At 38.0% G+C, this 19,800-nt stretch overlaps 1 protein-coding gene across 1 annotated transcript in view; it reads left to right on the forward strand.

The window, feature by feature from the left end:
- LOC110539897 (zinc finger protein 431-like) overlaps window positions 1-10,405 on the forward strand; it is a 33,385-nt gene extending 22,980 nt beyond the window's left edge. Inside the window, exons 3-5 of the mRNA XM_021626716.2 lie at window positions 3,424-3,589; window positions 3,777-3,837; window positions 5,384-10,405. Coding sequence (XP_021482391.1) covers window positions 3,424-3,589; window positions 3,777-3,837; window positions 5,384-6,758 — 1,602 coding nt within the window. The 3' untranslated portion in view covers window positions 6,759-10,405. The remainder of the gene's footprint in view (window positions 1-3,423; window positions 3,590-3,776; window positions 3,838-5,383) is intronic.
- The last annotated feature ends 9,395 nt before the right edge of the window (window positions 10,406-19,800 follow it).

Genomic DNA, 19,800 nt, shown 5'->3' on the forward strand with positions numbered 1-19,800 from the left:
GGTATATACTTTTTTTTATTCTTTATTTTGGATGGTAGCCTTTAATCAGATAGATATACTGTTGGCAAAGGTCCTCTCTGAGTTTGCTTGCTGATTTTTGTCCTATTGATAGTGTTCTTTATCTTCCAGATTCTTTTCCATTTCATGATGACCCTTTTGTTAATTGATAATCTTAGTGTCTGAGCTATTGGTGTACTATTCACAGAGGTATCACCTATTACTATAATTAGTTCAAGGGTATTCCTCAATATTTCTTCTATTATATTTAGTAGATCCAGTTTTATGTTGCAGTCTTTGAAACACTTGGATTTGAGGTTTGTGCAGGGTGATGAATATGGATGTGTTTGCATTCTTTTACATACAAACCTCAAGTTATTCTGGCACCATTTGTTGAATGTCCTTTTTTTCTTTTTCATTCTGTGGTTTTAGTTTCTTTGTCAAAAATCACTTTCCTGTAGTAATGTGGGTTTATTTCTGGGTCTTTAATTGGTCAACCTGTCAGTTTCTATGCTAATATAATGCAATTTTTATTACTGTTGCTCTGCAGAATAGCTTGGAATTATGAATGTTGGTATCACTAGATGTTCTTTTATTATATAGAATTATTTTAGCTATCCTGAGTTTTTTATATTTATGTATGGAGGTAATAGTTGCTCTTTCAAGGTCTGTAAATAATTGTGTTAGAATTTTGATGGGAATTGCTTTGAATCTGTAGATTGAAATAATTAAGAGGACCATTTTCTTATGTTAATTGTACGATTCGTGAGCATGGGAGATACTTGCATCTTCTGATATCTTCAGTTTCTTTATTCAAGGGTGTTAAGTTCTAGTCATACAGGTCTTTTACTAGGTTGGTTAGCATTACACCAAAATATTTTATACTATTCGTGATAATAGTTTATGGTGTTGTTTTACTAATTTCATTCTTACCCTATTTATTCTTTGCATACAGAAGGGCTACTGACTTTTTCAGTAAATTTTGTATCCAGCTACTTTGCTGAAGGTGTTTTTCAGATGTAGGAGTTCTCTTGTAAAATTTTAGGGTCCCTTATGTATATACTAGTATATCATCTGCAAATAGTGATACTTTGATATCTTCTTTTCCAATCTGTATCTCCTTGATCACCTTCAGTTGTCTTATTGCTCTAGCTAGGACTTCAGTGAAATTGCTTTATCTTCCTTTTGATTTAATTTTATATAGGCTATAGGCTTGTTCTTTGTTGCCTTTATTGTATTTAAGTTTGAACCTTGTATGCCTGATCTCCCCAATTCTTTAAATGTGATTGGGGTGTTGGATTTTGTCAAAGGCCTTTTCAGCCTCTAATCAGATAAACAGGTTTTTTTTTTTCTTTTTCAGTTTGTCTATAAGTTAGATTAAATTTATGGATTTTTCATTTCTTGAACCATCTGTGCATCCCTGAGATGAAGGCTACTTCATTTTGGTGGGTGATATTATTGATGTGGCTTTGAATATGGTTTGTAAGTATTATATTGAGTATTTTCGCATCACTGTTCATTAGGGAGTTATTTTATTTTATTTATTATGGTACACTTTTAATGAATGATTCCATTCTTTAAGGTCTATAGGCCTCATTTTTTGTTTTTATTTCTGAAGTCCAAGTTGCTTTTTGTAGTCCTGGCTGTCATCCAACAGGTACATAGACCAGGCAGGCCTCAAACTTAGAAATCCACCTGAAAGTGGCTCTAGAGTCTTAGGATTAGGTTTGGGCTCACATGGCTGGCCTTTTTGTCCTGTTTTTATACTATTACCTGATAAGCCCTGGAATGGAGGTTTTGTACATGTCAAGCATATGCTCTTGTGTAGATCTTCATTATGTTATTAATACTACTTGAACTTTCTGAGTCATATGATTGCAACTGTGTGATATTCTTTTATAGTGCTTGTTTTAAATTTTTTGAATGAATACTACTATTTTTCATATATATATGAATAAGCACCTCATATGTGCCTGGCCCTCACACCCTCACAGTAGTCAAAAGATGGCCTTAGAACTCCTGAATTTGGGATAATGGTTAGGTATGTGCTCCTATGTGTGGGTTATATCAAGGTAAGCTATTCAGAGGCCCATAGGGAAAGGCGAAAGAAGCTTCAGCAACTCCTTTGGCTCATTGAAAGTTCTTGATCCACTGCACACAGTATTGATCTCCTAGGGAATCTAGAATACTAGTGAAGTCTCAAAATGTTTCCAAGGCTAGGGTGGTGACTTCTAACCCTCATCTTGCTGGTAGTCTCTTAAGGTGACCTTGCCCTTGACCAACTCCCAAATTTCATTATAGTTATACCAACCAGGTTTGTTACTGTTACTTGAGGATAGTATGGAATAGTCTGATTGGTTTTTCAGTCATTTAAAGGCTGTTACACTGGATAATAAAGTTAGGTCTCTTGAGTATTGTCTTTGGAGTTTCATTACCAGGTTTTCTTTGTCACCCCTAACCACTTTCCTCATGTTTCCTGATTCACACCTATTAGAAGTACTAGCAATCAGGCCCAATTATTTTCAAGACCAGCAAGACCGCTTCACTGCTGAGCCAAGTCTCATGCCCTATGCTGCCTCTTTTATTTTATACTATGTATTTATTTTTAATAATTTATTTAATTTTATTCTGTATGTATTGATGTGTGTGAAATCCATTGAACTGGAGTTACAGATAGCTATGAGCTGTCATGTGAGTGCTGGGAATTTAACCAGGGTGTTCTGGAAGAACTGACGGTCTTCTTAACCAATGAGCCATCTATCTAGCCTCTTATTGTGCCTATTTTTGATCAACATTTACATTGCTAATATTTTCAGCTATCATTTTGTAACAGTTTAAACATTTCATTTTAGCAAGATTGTATTAATCTTACATTTTAAATGATTTCCAGTTTCTAGAACATGTGTACAGAGCTGGAGAGACTGTATTACTCTGTAGAATCTCACAAAAAGCTCTCTCAGTTCTTTCTATTTTTTTGTTTGATTGCTTAATTTCTGCAGAGTAATAAGGTTTTTATTATATACCCTGGACTGTCCTGGAACTTATTGCATAAATCAGGCTAGCATCCAGCTCTATGAGATACACCTGCCTCTATCTCCTGGGGGTCTTTGCAATTAAATGCATGAGAAAATACACCCGTCTTGCCCATTGTTTTTGTAGATAGTAATTGTTCATACAATTTCTCAGTACAGTTGATCTGTTTACTTTTCTCTCTCTCTCTCTTTATGTCTGTTAATTGGAATTTTTCTTGAAAGAATATATCCTAAGGAAAGGATATAGAAATTAAGAGATGTGAGCCTCTATTCAGGTACCTTCTAAAATGAGTTGGTGGTTAACATTAGAACCCATGTGTCAGAAAATAAGTGGAAGAAACACCAGAATTATGTGAAAATATTGTAAATGAAGTATACATTTCAAATGTTGTAGTATTATGCTTTCTGTGGTACACATGTGCGGATATCCAAGACTGCATTGACCTACAATGATGTGCATGTGAACTTTACTCAAGAAGAGTGGGCTTTGCTGGATCCTTTGCAGAAGAGCCTCTACAAAGATGTGATGCTGGAGACCTACAGAAATCTCACGGCTGTAGGTATGACAGTGAATTTTCTTCATTTTTTAAAATATTGGGAAAACTCTTCATTATTGATGCACTTCTGTAATTTCACTTGCAGATGAGGAAGAATGAGGTGAATGGTTGACCTCATTGACCATAGATCATGACCTACGTTTTGCCTTATTTCCAATAATAACTCATATTTTTTGGTACTGTATTTTAGGCTGCAATTGGGAAGATCATAATGTTGAAGAGCATTGTCAAAGTTCTAGAAGACATGCAAGGTAATATTCATGTGTAAGCTGTTATGAATATGATTCTGAGAAATTTTTAATATGTCCTAGAAGTTTGAAAGAGAAGTGAACAGTATAAATGAACTACTTTAAGTGTATTTATTGATGATAACTAACTTGTTAACAAACCATGTACCTCTATGTTAGGTATTTGATGTGTGTTTGCAAGGCACTCCTTAAGAAAGAATGCATGGAAACCATACCTTACCCAAGAACACAATTTATATCATAGCCTTACAAGAGCTTTGCAATAGAAATGCAATTTAATCTCATACAACTCAGATATCACAAATGGTATTTATAGTAACTAGGTGATGAAAATATGTCCAAAACATTGTACTAATCAAATAGTCCATATTAAAGCTGGGATTATGCATATACTTGTACTAATGTTGCTAAGTGTTGTGAGAAGGGCAGTTTTTTAGAGTCAAGAATGTTGTTGTGGAAAAACTGTACTCCATATAGCACATGTCTATTATGAACAAAAATCAAATGTGTGAATGCAATGTGAAACCATGCCATTTATTCTTCTTCTTTTAATGGGTATATCATTGTCACAATGAATACAAGCCATGATAGCATAAGGATATTGAAAGAAGCAATATACCTCGCAGAACAACTAAAAGATGTAATAGTCCCCATTTTGAGGAGATTTTTACAAAGTGATACCTGTTATGATTTATGTGGGATATTTATATCTTACAGCATTACAAATAATGACACAGAGGCTTAATATTGTAAATCTTAGGTAATTTAGTTGGACAGATCCCGAACCCTGTTTCTCCTTTAACACAAACCTAGCACAGTGTCCCACTGCAATGCCAACTCTATCTCTTTGTTCCGGTTCCTATCTATGTGTTATTGGCTGTTTTTTGCTTTCTTCTTTCCAGCAACCGTCTCTCATTCAGAAGTTCTGCCCTCCATTTTATGCCCTGATATCAGTTGTTAGCGCTTCATTATGTCCAATAGACAAGTAAGGAAGGACAAAGGTTTACAAAACATACGACAGGTGATGGGCCATAGAAAGAACAATACAAAGATCTGGCCAGCACTTAGCTCTCTTTACTGTCTCAGCAATCAACATTCACATATATTGACACAGTTTCACACAATATACACCAACATCAACATCATTAGCAATACTCACAAACTCACACTGCAGTAAATATAAGTATTAGGAATGTGGAAATTCTTCTGTTTGTCATAGTTACCTTTGCAAATTTAGCATGGATCATTGCATAAGAAAATTTTGAAGCCAATCAGTATGTTAAAGCTCTGAAGTCTTGCAGTTTTTTACAAATATGTGATAAAACATCTTATAGAAGAAAGATATAAATGTGAACCAGGTAACAAATATTTTCACAATCACGTTTTTAAATATGCAAAACAACCCAGAGAAGAACACTCTGTAAAAATAGTAATGAAACCTATATGTAATTCTTCTTTACCTTTACACTAAATTGTAAAATTAAGTGACAAGGACAAAAATATTCATCAGTGTAAAGAATGTGGTAAAGCTTTCATATTATCTTTGCAGGTATGAAAACAGTCAGACTGAAGAGAAGCCCTCTGAAGATATTCAATATGATGTAGGCTTTGAATATCACAGTAGTCCTCACACATATAAAAGAATGCAAAATGGTGAGGATCGCTATGAATATAACCAATTTCGTGCCTTTGCATGTAACAGTAATCTCCGAAGACATAAAAGGACACATATTGGAGAAAAACCTTATCGGTGTAACCAATGTGGTAAAGCCTTTGCCTTTAACAGTAATCTCCTAAGACATGGAAGAACTCACACTGGAGAGAAACCTTATGAATGTAACCAATGTGGTAAAGCCTTTGCACGTAACAGTAATCTCCTAACACATAAAAGTATTCACACTGGAGAGAAACCATATGAATGCAACCAATGTGGTAAAGCCTTTGCATATAAGAGTGTTCTCTTAAGACATAAAAGAACTCACACTGGAAAGAAACCTTATGAATGTAACCAATGTGGGAAAGCTTTTGCACACAACAGTATTCTGGTAGTACATAAAAGAACTCACACTGGAGAGAAACCTTATAAATGTAACCAATGTGCTAAAACCTTTGCACATAGCAGTCATCTCCTAACACATAAAAGAACTCACACTGGAGAGAAACCTTATGAATGTAACCAATGTGGTAAAGTCTTTGCATATAAGAGTGTTCTCCTAAGACATAAAATAACTCACACTGGAAAGAAACCTTATGAATGTAACCAATGTAGTAAAGCCTTTGCACATAACAGTAGTCTCCTGCTACATGAAAGAACTCACACTGGAGAGAAACCTTATGAATGTAAGCAATGTGGCAAAACCTTTGCATTTAGCAGTCAGCTCCTAACTCATACAAGAACTCACACTGGAGAGAAACCATATGAATGTCACCAGTGTGGAAAAGCCTTTGAACGTAACAGTCATCTCCTAACACATAAAAGAATTCACACTGGAGAGAAACCTTATGAATGTAACCAATGTGGTAAAGCCTTTTCACAGAATGGTAATTTCCTAAGACATCAAACGACTCACACTGGAGAGAAACCTTATAAATGTAACCAATGTGGTAAAACCTTTGCACGTAACAGTCATCTCCGAAAACATGAAAGGACTCACACAGGAGAGAAACCTTATGAATGTAACCAATGTGGTAAAGCCTTTGCATGTAACAGTAATCTCCTAACACATAAAAGAACTCACACTGGAGAGAAACCTTATGAATGTCACCAGTGTGGTAAGGCCTTTACATGTAACAGTAATCTCTTAACGCATAAAAGAACTCACAGTGGAGAGAAACCTTATGAATGTAAACAATGTGGTAAAGCCTTTGCACGGAATGGTAATTTCCTAAGACATCAAACGACTCACATTGGAGAGAAACCATAAGAATGTAACCAACGTGGTAAAGTCTAAGTCATCTCCTAAGACATAAAAGAACTCACTGGAGAGAAACCTTATGAATGCACTGAACGTGATAAAGTCTGCCTCTCAAGAGTATGCTCTGAAATCATCAAAGCACATACTCTGGAGAAAAACCTTATGAATGTAATCAGCGTGTCATCATCTTTATATAGCATAGTCATTTGCGTACTGCAGAAAAGCCTTATGAATATAACCAATGTCGTAAAGGCTTTTCATGCAACAGTCATCTCCTAGAACAAGAACATTTCCTGGAGTGAAACTATGAATGTAACCAATGTGGCATAGCTTTTGCGTTGCCATAATAATCTCCAAATACATGAAAGAATACACACTGAAGAGAAAATTTATGAATGTAACCAATGTGGGAAACTGCACGAAATAGTCATCTCCTAAGACATAAAGATGAATGTAACCAATGTGGTAAAACTTTTGCTCTGCAGAATCATCTTCTAATTCATACTTAACAGAAAGACTATGAGTGTATTTAGCATGGTGAAGCTATTCCAGATTTGTATAATTTTCATGATCATAAAACAATTTTTTACTGGAGAGAAACCTAATAGATGTGTCCAAATGTGAGACTTTTGCACATATCTGTAGTCTTCATTGTCATAAAAGTTTCATACTGGAGAGAAAGTCTATGAATATAAGCAATGTGGTAAGGCCTTTGTGTTCTTTAGTCCATGGAATGCAATACAAATCAAACATTAGTTGCCAATTTTTTCCCAGAAATCCCTTGGTCCTTCCAAAGCTTAATATGGTTCTCTTGGCTGGCATATCTGTCACGAGCACTTGATTATGCTGGAGGACGTTAACCAAGATGACACAAAGGGTGGCAAGGTATTAATAAAAGCAACCCCAGAATGATTTTTGAATGCTGCTTTAATCACACAAATCACAGGGATATCTAAGTATTGCAAAGCACATTATACATCTTATGGGGAATACAACCTGGCCACAGGCTTGGACACGTTGTCTCTGGTGTCTTCCCTGCAGCTACAGAAATTCAGAGCCATGGCACTAGCAATTCTGAGGTTTTTACCAATTTGTCTTTTCTAATATTTCTTTTTCAAAGCAGCTTAGGTCACTTCAGGGTCCGACTCCTGTTAGTCATTAATGAATGAATCTCTCCTGCAAGTGGGGAAATTAGCCTCAGGCAGATATGAGCTCCCTCATTACCTATCCAATGGAAAGTCTTCAGCGCTGAAACCATATACATATAACCAACAGAAATGTATTCACGTTTAATTCATATATTTGCACAGAATTGCTCACATACTTCTAAGGAAAAATTGGAATGGACGAATTTGGGAAGGGATGAAGAAAGGACATGGAAAGGGAAAATTGATGTAATATATTTTAATTAACATATAATAATAAATACACCCAACAGAAATGGACTCAGCAGGTATTGTTTATATAATTATACAAATTTGCATACTTAGTAGGAAAAAATCGAAATGAAGTATATGGTAAGAGATGGAAAACGGATATGTAAACGAGGAAATGATGTAGTGTATTTTTAATAACATGTACAAAAATAAATTTTAAATGAAAAGTGCAAAAAAATTAATCTAGTTCCTTTTGCAAAGGAGTGGCCTGATCTTTTTCAGTGTCAGGCAACATTTAATTGGAATCTCTTTCCCATTCCACTACCAACAGCTACAGCAGTGTGATTAAGGAAAATTAAATTCCAGGTACAAAAGAAAATTTTGAGCTGCAGAGGTTTCTCAGTGTGAATGTGTTATGCAGGTAGATAGGGAAGATTTTATAGCTTGTGTCATTATCTGTATGTCAGAAAGCTGACATGAAATTATACTTCAACATTGTTTTGTGTGTGGGAATCATTGTGGCTGGGTTTGCTGAAATTACAAATAGGCTTGAGGAGCTGCGGATCCATAACCCTCTTTTCTGATCACTTTCGTTTACAGATAGATGTATAGAACATGGGACCTCTCTGTTTGGAAGAGAAATAAGTAGTAGCTTGAGAGTCAGAGATTATTTATTTTGTGTGAGTTGTGAAAATTGTGTTTCTGTAATTTCTATATACATACAATTGTAACATTGATCGGGTTCACATTCTTCCTGGTTCCTTAGGTCATTTGATGAAAACCTGAATATAATTTGGGGCTTATGTTTTCTGTGTTTTTGTTTGCATCTACTTATTCTTTCACTAATACTGTTTACCTTTTGATTATTTTAGTTTTAGGGAAGTACAGAAGTCGTGTTTTACCAGTGTGTGTATAATGTCTTCATAGTTGTAATGAGCATTCTGAATTTTTTACATGGTACATGGCTTTTGAATCAGCTTTTCCTTAAATTGTTAGGAATTCTCTTTGAATTGTTTGTAATTTATGCTGCAAATTGAAAGTTCAAAGTCTTTTATCCTTTACTTTTGAAAACATAGGTTAAGTGTTTGAAATGGGAGACAATATTATATGGTCATTAATTTGGCATAAAACAGTAAGTGTGACATTTAAACTTTTGTCAAATGATGTTCAAAGCTATAGAAAGAGGGATAGAGTTCAGTGACACTTAATACATTCATATTGTCACATAACAACCACATTGAGCCCAGTTCTTATAAAAGGACTGAATTGCTATGGGTTAAAGCAATCTTCTCATTAGATTGTCTAGTCACATGTAGTTGGTATTGAGAAGTATCACAGTTCTCATTTTCATTGCAGTTATAGTCATCATTGCCTACATATTAAAATATCTCCCATGCTTGTTTGCCCAGGATAATCTGGTGCCTCAAGAGGACATCATGATAAAAGAGTGAAGACAATAACAATCACTAAAGGATTATACACTTATAACTGACTCTCACAGTCAGGGCTGTATTAGTCACGAGACATCATATATAAGCAGCAAAGGCAGTGTCAACTCACTTATTCTTTCTTCTGATTTTAATTATTAGTGCATAGGTTGTTTTTTTTTCCAGATGAATAGGAGAGATTCAACCATCTTGTCTACACTTCAGGTGGCAATAGTAAATGTCGGGCTGAAATCACAGAATCTATCCCACTCAGTCTTCTTCAAAAGGTTTTTCTAATGTTTTTTTAGGTGGTATGTGGATAAGAAAAATTAAATGTCAAGATTTTGTAGCAAGAGTTGTTATAAAAAGGAGAAGCAAATGTGCTGTTACAGGAGATTATAAAAAAAATCCAGAAAGTTGCTTTACTTGGATGGTATGAGAGATTTCTGTCAATAAATCACACTGCATGCAAAACTACAAATGAGTTTAAAACACAGTGACATGGGTGAATTTAAACAATGACAATAAATTACAGTTGAACAAAAAATGAATTCTTAGAAAAGTGACTCATCTCTTTTTTTCTGATTAAATAATCATTGTAGATGGTGAGAATTTCACTTTTGCTTTGGATAATGTGTTTAAACATTTAACATTTTTATATATCAGTTTCTTTATGTTTAACATATGTAATAAATATATGTGTACTGGACAGTATTTCATATTTATTTTTATTTGAATAGTTATTCAAACACTTGGTTTCCTTACAAAGAAAGAAGAGTATTCTTTTGGAATGAAATGTGCAGGAACTTCTGTAATTCGTCAATAAAAACTAGTGAAAGATAACACCAGAAAATGACCTGAGTTTGTTTTATTTTCTTTTTTTAGGAGTTATTTATTATTTATACAACATTCTACCTGTACACCAAATCTTATTAGCGATGGTTATGAGCCACCATGTGGTTGTTGGGAATTGAACTCAGGACCTTTGGAAGAACAGCAAGTATTCTTAACCTCTGAGCCATCACTCCAGCCCCTGAGTTTGTTTTCTTTGTTTCACTTTGCTGAGAGCAATGTTTCTCATTTCACAGATCTAGACATGGCCTGAGAAAGAGCTTGTCATGAATTCCCGTGTGATGTTCAGCCACTACACAAAAAGAACGGAAATCCTGTCTGTCAAAACCAAGCTTTTCCTGTCTTTACTATTTTGCTCCTCTTTATCCTTTATTGTTTCCGTTCATCCCGCTAATGTACACAACAAAGTAATCCTCCTGTTGTGGTCTGAAAGTGTAAGCTGATCATGACATGCTACAGCTGGGATACAAAATGAATGAACTGTAATTAGTAAAAAAAAAATTTAATTAATTAATTAATTGTAAATAGATGTAATGCTCATAGCTCCTTCTCCAGAACTATGCCTGCCCTTCCTCTGTCATGTTCCCCTCCATGACATAAAACTCTGAAATTATAGTATGGGCCATCCCAAATTAAATGTTTTCTTTTGTTGAGCTGCCATGGTCATGGTGTCTCTTCACAGCAATGGAAAATGTAACTAAAGCTAAAGTTGTTACTAGGAGCTGTGGTATTGATGCAATATGCCTTATCATGCTTTTCTATGGAGGAATGTGGATTTGGGAACTGTGGATTAGGAAAAGAGCTAGAGAAATGGAAATAAGGGAGTAGTGACCTCAAGGTAAGATCCCATGCAGCCAAGCTTCCATTCCATGCATATTTAGGGCCATGCATGGTGGTATGCACATTCAACACTAGCACTCAGGGGATAGAAACATGTTGATTTCTGAGTTCAACGTCATTCTATGGAGCAAGTTCCAGCAGAGCCAACCTTAATCAGTGAAGAAAAAGTCTGAAAAAAGGAAGCTTGTGTAGAATTCACTGAACAATGATTCCATTTTCAAGCAGCAGAACTCAGCAGGTTGAGCCAAGTGGTTCTTCCTTTAGAGTTAAGAATAGAAGAATGTGGATATACCATATTCTGCAGTGCTAAGATGGTTCACACAGGTAATCCAGCACTCAGGGAGGCAGAGGCAGGTGGATCTCTGTGAGTTCGAGGCTAGCTTGGTCAACAAAAGCAAGTCCCTGACTGCTAAAGCTACACAGAGAAACCCTGTGTAGAAAAACAAAAAACAAAAACAAAACAATCAAAGGAATAAAAAGAAAATAAACAAATACCCTGAACTTACCATGAAACCAAATTAGTGTAGTTTAAGTAAAAGCCCAAATAGTTGGGTACTGTGAGCGATTTATTTTATTTGTATCTTTTGACATAGGAAAACCCTTCTTTAATCTGGACTATTTGAGGTGATAAACTCCCTCTTTAAGCAAACCCACATATCTGGTGGCAGCCTACATATTTAATGGACATTGAAGATGGTCAATCCGTCTCTTTTCTGCATGCCTAAGCTCTGCCTAGTAAGTTTATCATTATTATTTTCACTGACATTAGCGACTACTTCTTTGGAATTCTGAAATATTCTGATAATCAGGAAGCTTAGTTATCCAGCCAAACGTTCTGAACAGCTATTGGATTCAACTCTCCACAGCCTATGAGCCATTCTAATAAAAGTTTTCTACATACACAGAGAAATTCCATCTATCAGTTCTGTTCGTCTTGAGAGCCTTTACTAACACAGCTTTGTTTTCCACACCTTTCCGTCGAGGAAGAAGTGCTGGCTGATACTAATATTTCAAAGTGTCATATGTTTTCTGCTTTTTACCCCTGGGTTGTCTTATACGTTCCCGGAGGAAATTAGCTGCGGTTTATGTGACCCCAGCATGAAATTACAGAACAAAAATTTCATTACATTTTCTAAAATTTCTCTTTAATTCTTAATATTTTTGGCAACCTGCCACCTGTAGGACATATGCTTCACTCTGCTGCGGGTTGAATAATGGACTGTGCAGCATATAGCCACCTTGATTCCAAGAGGAAGAGGGAAATTGCCTACTGAGTGTAAGACAAGGTATGCTAGGGGCGGACAGGTACAAATGATGCAGAAATACAAATCTCTGCAGGTCTGGAAAAAGTCTTCTCCTGAAATGGAATCTGCGACAGGAATCACTCACTGTACCTCTTTGCTCCCATACGCTGTACTCTAAAGATGTGTTCATGTCACTCAAGACTCCCTGGCCAATCAGGACGCTGGGGTCATCCCTCCAGTCAGCGGAAAAGGCGGGTTCTTCCTGGTGCATTGCTCCCTGTTCACTCTGTAGCTGAGCAGGCTTGATGGTCGGTGTGCTGTGGTCTGAGCGCGGCTGCTGTGTGCTCTGAGGGGTTTCAGGCGAGTTCCAAAGTCGCAACACGGTGAGTGTGTGGCTGCTGCCCCCAACCTGGTGGAGCAGGAGGCTGAACAGCAAGGCCTGCATGTCGGGTCCTTCCTGGGGATGGGTGGGACCACGGGAGAGATCCCTTGTGCTAGCTTTGAATGCATTGGGGGCATCTGAATATCTTCACTATATTGGGTTAGCAGTAGAAGCCGAGAAATCTCACTTCAGGAACAGAAGGTTAAAAGGAAAGCTTTATTTTCTGAGCTCAGGGAGGTGGCCGGTTCTGGATCTGAAAAGTCCCCAAGGGGGTAAGGTTTGCTATATTTTTAAAGGGTTAAATCCACAAAGCTAAGCACTCTTGGTGAGTTTCGGAGTCATCCAATCAAATTTTAAAATTGTGTGTTAAGCAAGGGAGTTTCTGTTGGAGGCTGTGCTGATCCAGGACAGCTAGCCTCAAGGCTTTTAACTATTTTCCAAGACATTTGGTCTGGAATCCAAGGTTCTTAATTCATTCCGCTAGACATTTGGTCTGGAGATCTAAGTGATGAGCGACCAAAGAAGTGAGTCCTCTGTCCAAAGTGAGGGCTTTGTAGGTGATACATTTTTACAGTTTAGGCACCTCTGTTAAGGTGAGAGCAAATTTAACCTGTTTACAGATAATTAGGAAAATGTTTCAGGGGGTAGGGTGGGAGATGACCCTGCAAGCTTGGGAATGTGAAGTTAGTTTAACTTTTCTAGTAAAATGGAAGAGCAGAACTTAAGAGTTGCTTAGAGAATGCTGGGATATGGAGGCTGCCTTCTTACACACTATGGGGCTGCAGGTTCACAAAACATTTGCAGCAGGGGCTTGAAAGTGGAAATATCCTTGGTAGGATGCAGACTCAGAGAGGCCTCGTTTCTAGTATTTTCTCCAAGTTATGATCTTGGCACTTAACATTTAGGCATAAGATTCATTTGGAGTTAATTTTGTGAAGGTTGTAAATAACACATATGTTAAGTAGCACTTCATCATAGAGATGTGAGGTAAATGAGTAGAATTGTTCATGTAAGGGATTTACCAGTGCGTAGGAGACAGGAAGTCACACCAAGTAGAATTTAGCTAAGGGTTGTTTTAAAACACCCCATAGATAAGTATCATGGCAACCATGGCTGTTAGAGATTAGAAAGCTAGGAAACATGTTTCCTCAAGAGGATAGTCAACAAATTTGTCTCCAACCATAACCAAGGAGAAATCCCTGATTCATACCAACCATTGGCCCATCTCCCTGTCAAAAAAGAGGTATCTAACAAGCTGCTTAATGGGCCATTACAGAATCACAGCCAACAGTAATTCCTGGGGTGCCATAAAGTTGCAGTTTCCTTCTTGAGAAAAGCATAGTTCTGGCACATGTGCAAGACATCTGGTTTGAAAGAGAGATCAGTAATAGGTGAAGGGTTAGAAATACATCAGTTCACGGGTCACTTTGAGTTGTTTTTGTAGGAGTTGAGAACTCTGCATTATTTTGTTTTACACATAGAATGAATGTAACTTTGGTCAAATTCACACTTCTCTTGGTAGACTTTCCTTAGGTTTTTGGATTAAAACTTGAATATATTTTTAGGCTTATATTTTGGGCTTTTTGTCACCTCCTCATTCTTTCACAAATACTGTACACAATCATGATGGTTGTAGCTTTGCATTGAGTACAGAAGTCACATTGTCCCCATGTGTGTACAATTTCTTCATAGTCCTGTTGTGAATACTGAGGTTTTGTAATGACACATAGCTTTGGAATCATCTTTCCTCTTACACATTTCTAGAAATTTTCTTTGGATTGTATTGAATTTAAGCTGCAAATTGTTATTTTTAAGATATTATTTTAGTGTTGTTGTTTACAGTAATACAAATGGGTAAAAGATATTATTCTACATAATCATGTGTTTAGCAAACTACATTAAGTATGTAACTCTGAAAACTGATATGAAATAATGTACATAGCCATAAGAGGAGGAGAAGGCAGCAGTTTCTGAAGACTCAGGTGGGGCTGCTGCTGACTATTTATCTATATGAATGTAGTTTGTGAGCTCCAGCACCATCTCTGTGGCAACAATGTATAAACTAGCCATTCCCCAGATGCAGGGAGCTTTAGTTGTTCTGGCATGGTGAACTTGATCAGGTCTCTGCCCCTTCAGGATAAATTCACAGTTTATTTGAGGAAAATTGTTTTGCTTAGCTCAGAAATGAAGTCTGTGTAAACCCCTTGAGGCAGAAGTCAAGAGGTCCCTCACCCACAACTGCTGTAACTATTACAATGGCATTTTCTGCCTCTGTAACTGTCACTAAAGCCATCTTGAGCCACTATGTAGGACCCACCCTATATTATGCTAAGTTTAGGTGAAAACCCTAAACAATACTTCACTAATATCTGAGCAGGAAAAACCACCAATTCCTGAGCTACCCCCCCCACACACACACATTATCCATGAGTTGGAGTTCAGACCAATCTCTGAACAGGAAAACCAGGAAATCCTGAACTCCCCTAAGTGAAGAATTTGAAATCCTCCTAATTCTCACGTTGAAAATGTCTTTCCTAGAAAGCTCCACCCCATAACAAATAACATTAAAATGGTGTGTCTGCTCACTTCTCTGCTGCCTTCTCCACAGAGCAGAGGCAGCCACTCCTGGATTTCTTCCATTACTGGCTGGATCCTCCAATATAAACCCCTTTTATGAGATTTACTGCCAGGTCTGACTCTCCTTGGAAGGAGCCAAGAAGCACAGCAAAGGAGAAGTGAAGTAGGAGTAGGGCCAAGGCTCCTGATGTCCTTCCTAAGTTCAACTGGGGATACCCTCCCATGGGAGCTGCAACACCTATGCTGAAGAGGCCTCCTCTCAGAGTTGTGTGGTTCTTTGGCCTTCCTGTCTCAAGATTCCATTCTATAAGGACATTGTCCCACCTCAGAGCTGTGTGGTTTCTGGGATCCCATATCTCAGGATGCCTTTTCATTGGAATACTGTCTCTCCTCAGATCTGTCTTGTTCCTAGGCTCCTAAGTCCCAGGACAGCTTACCATGTGAGCAGGCAGGCCAAAAATATGGGTTTTATCCAGAGGACTGGTCCATTGGTGAGAGTTGCCTGTCATGCTAGGAGCCAGGTTTTTTGGGGAGTCACGCTAGAGTCTGCTTTGTAGCTGATCAGACTCGAATGATTCTATGTGAGGTGTTTTGAGCACTGCTGCTAGGTGTTCTTAGGGTATAACCTCAAGCAAGTTCCAAAGTCCAGACATGGTGAATGGAGGATCACTGCCCATAAATAGGATGAGCATGCTGCTGATCAGAGCTAGATGGAGTGGTGGTTCCTGCCTGGGAATAGTTGGGAAGACAGATGGAGGACAGACTCAAGTGCTACTGAAATGCAAATCTCTGTGGGTGTGGAAAAGACCCAGCACTCATCTGCAAACCTTGGCCCAGTAGTATTATGCAGTGTCGTTCAGCACACTCTATCCCTAAGAGAGAGGCTCATGTCACTCATGACTCACTGGCCAATCAGGGCATCTAGCAGAAGAAAAGACAGGTCTTTCTGGGTGCCCAGCTCTAGGTAATACTCTATTTCTGAGTGGAATGTCCATGTGTGATGAGATGGAAGAGCTGATGCTGGATAGGGAAGCTAGAGCAAGTTCTGAAGTCCAAAAATGATGAGTGGAGAGTCATTGCCCACAAATGGGAGGAGGAGACTGCTCAACACAGCTATCTGGAGTGGAGGGTCCTCCCTGGATGGGAAGACAGATGAGTAAACTATGGGAGGACAGGCACAAGGGCTACTGAAATGAAAATGTGTGCACATCTGGAAAAGGTATGGCCCTGAACTGGAAGCCTAGGTTTGGTAGTGTTATGCTTTTCCCCTTCACCACATACTAACCCTGAGGAGCTCATGTCACTCAAGACACACTGTCCATTTCGGGCCTGCAGGAATAAGAGGAAGCATGTTCTTCCAGGCCCCAAGCTACAGGTTCTGCCATTTCTGAGCTTGCTGCAGCATCTCTGAGCACCACAGGGTGCTGCAAGAGGAGATCTGGCAAAATCTAAAGTTGCAACAGTGTGATCTCAGGTTCACTGCCCACAACAGGGAAGAGCAAGAAGCTGAGCTCCAGGAGCTGGTGAGGAGGATTCTCGCTGAAATTGGGTGGTAAGCAGTGACCATCTGCAGCCACCTCCTTGGGCCTGTTGTGGTCCTAGTCATTTCATTGACCCAGGGTGGCCTCTGAATAACTTCACTATGAGGCTACATTTGGGCAAAACTTTTGAAGGTGGGGCTTGTGTGTAGAAGCATCTTTGATAAGATGCCAAACCCAGAGAGCAATAATTTCTCTAAAATCTTCAACAAGATCTGCCCTAAACATTTAACATTCAGGTGTAAGATCCATTTAGAGTTAATCTTATGGAGGTTGTGGCTCACATGCCAGGCATTTTAGTTTTGTTTTTATATTATTATCTGATAAGCCTGGAATGTAGGTTTTTTTTTTACATGTCAAGCATATACTCTTGTATTGATCTTCATTATGATATTAATACTACTTGAACCTACTGAGTCATATTATTTAAACTGTGTGATATTTTTTCCTTTTTAGTGCTTGTCTTAAAAATTTTTTTGAATGAATACTATTATTTTTCTTTAAGTACCTCACGTGTGTCTGGTCCTTGTAGCAGTTAGAAGTTGGCCTCAGAACTCCTGAACATAGAGTAATGGATAGGTGTGTGCTCATATGTATGGCAAGGTGAGCCTTTTAGAGGCCCATAGAGAATGGCATGTGAAGTTTCAGTGACTCCTACGACTCCTTGAAAGGTCCTGATCCACTGCACACAATGTTGATCTACTAGGAACTGCTAGCACACTAGTGAAGTGTCAAAATGGATGGTAGCCAAGGGTGATGATTGCTTCCCCCTTCTTTATGAATCTCCTAAGGTGAACTTGCCTCCCCACTCAACTACCACATTTCCTTATAGTTGTACCAACTGCATTGATTGTTGCTGGTTGAGTCTGGCATGGGATGTTCTGATTGGGCTTTCAGTCATTTAAAGGCTGTTACAATAGATAATAAAGTTAGATCTGCCCTTTTTAGTCTTGTCTCTGGAGTTTGCTTCCCAGGATTCTGCGTCGGCTCTGTTTCCACTCACTCCAATTCCCCATAGTTCCTGATTTCCACATTTATGTAGGTACTGGCAATCAGGATTAGTTATTTGCAAGACCACTGAAACCTATTCACTGCTGATCCAACTCTCCTGCCCTATGTTGCCTATTTTTGACCAACATTTACATTGCTGATGCTTTCATCTGTTTTTGTAACTGTTTAAACATAGATTTCATTTTGGGAAGATCATATCAATGATACAAGTGAAAGTGAGGCACTTCAAGTTTCTAGAAGATATGTACATAACTAGAGGGAATGAATAGCTCTGTGTAGAAACTTGATCAAAGAGCTGTCAGTTCTTTCTATCTGTTGTTTGTTTGATTAATTTTGGCAGAGTATTCTGTGCCCCTGACTATTCTGGAACTCATTGCATAGACCAGGCTACCATCCAGCTCTATGAGATATACCTGCCTCTGCCTCCTGAGGGTTGTTGGAATTAAAGGCATGATAAAATACACCCAGCTTGCCCATTGTTTTTATACTTAGAAACTGTTCATACAATTTCTATGAGGTGGGCTAAGCACAGTTGATCTGTTTACTCGTTTCCCCCTCTTTATATCTGTTAATCAGCATTCATCTTACAAGGCTACATTTTTTTATATTGTTTAAATTTATTTTTATTTTTATTAATTAGAGTTTATTCACTTTGTATCCCCCTTGTATCCCCCTTCCCCTCCCCTCCCAATCTCACCCTCCCTTTTCCCCTACCAGTAACCCTCCCCCAATCCACTGATAAAGGAGGTCCCCCTCCCCTTCCCTTTGATCCTAGTCTATAAGGACTCATCAGGATTGGCTGCAATGTCTTCCTCTGTGGCCTGATAAGGCTAGGTGTGGGGAACACACCTGCAGGATAAGCACTCAGGAGGCAGAGGCAGGAGGATCATGTTTCCAAAACTTTTTAAAGAATTATTTCTTATTTATACAACAATCTGCCTGCACATTAGATCTCAGTATAGATAGTTGTGAGCTACCATGTAGTTGCTGGAAATTGAACTCATGACCTTTGGAAGGATAGCGAGTAGTGCCCTTAACCTCTGAGCCACCTCTTCAGCCTCATCCAAGAACATTCAGGAGGAATTTAAGGTATTAATTTGTTTGTGGTCCTTTCTTCTGATTTATTGGTTTATTTATTTATTTATTTTACATTGTTCTGCCTGCATGTACCACTGCAAGCCATACGAGGGCATGAGATCTCACTATAGATGGTTGTGAGCCACCATGTGGTTGCTGGGAATTGAATTCAGGGCCAAGAGCAGCCAATGCTATTAATATCTGAGCTACCTATCTAGCCCTGGTCTCACTTTTCTTCATGTTGCTTAAATTTTCTAAAACATAAATGAATGTGTTATGAACATCTGTAGAAGAAGACATTTTTTTCCAAGGAAGAAAATGAAAAGATGATTAACAAATGTCTTAATGATTTTTTCCTATCGTCACACATAAGCTTGAATGAATACTGTCAAGCTCATCTCAAATGTCACCATATGGTGAATTAAATTTATCATTGTGTTTTCAGGATGATGTTTCTTACTCATGACCATGGGAGGCTGTATGCTGCCTTAGCTGAGCTAACTGGATGAGTAAATTGCACCTTTTCATGGGGAGGTGGGGATGCCAGCCTTGAACTTGTGATCCTCCTGTGTCAGCCTTCTGAATGCTGAGGTTCAAAGCTTGGGCCACTAAGGTGAGAATACTGAAGCAGATGGTACATTTATCTGTTTGCAAGGATTATCACCTTTTAAGATTTCCAAACTTGATATGGTTAATGTATCTCACACATTTAATAATTATTAAAATG

This window comes from Meriones unguiculatus (genome assembly GCF_030254825.1).
Source record: "Meriones unguiculatus strain TT.TT164.6M chromosome 13 unlocalized genomic scaffold, Bangor_MerUng_6.1 Chr13_unordered_Scaffold_34, whole genome shotgun sequence".
Taxonomy (NCBI): Eukaryota; Metazoa; Chordata; class Mammalia; order Rodentia; family Muridae; genus Meriones; species Meriones unguiculatus.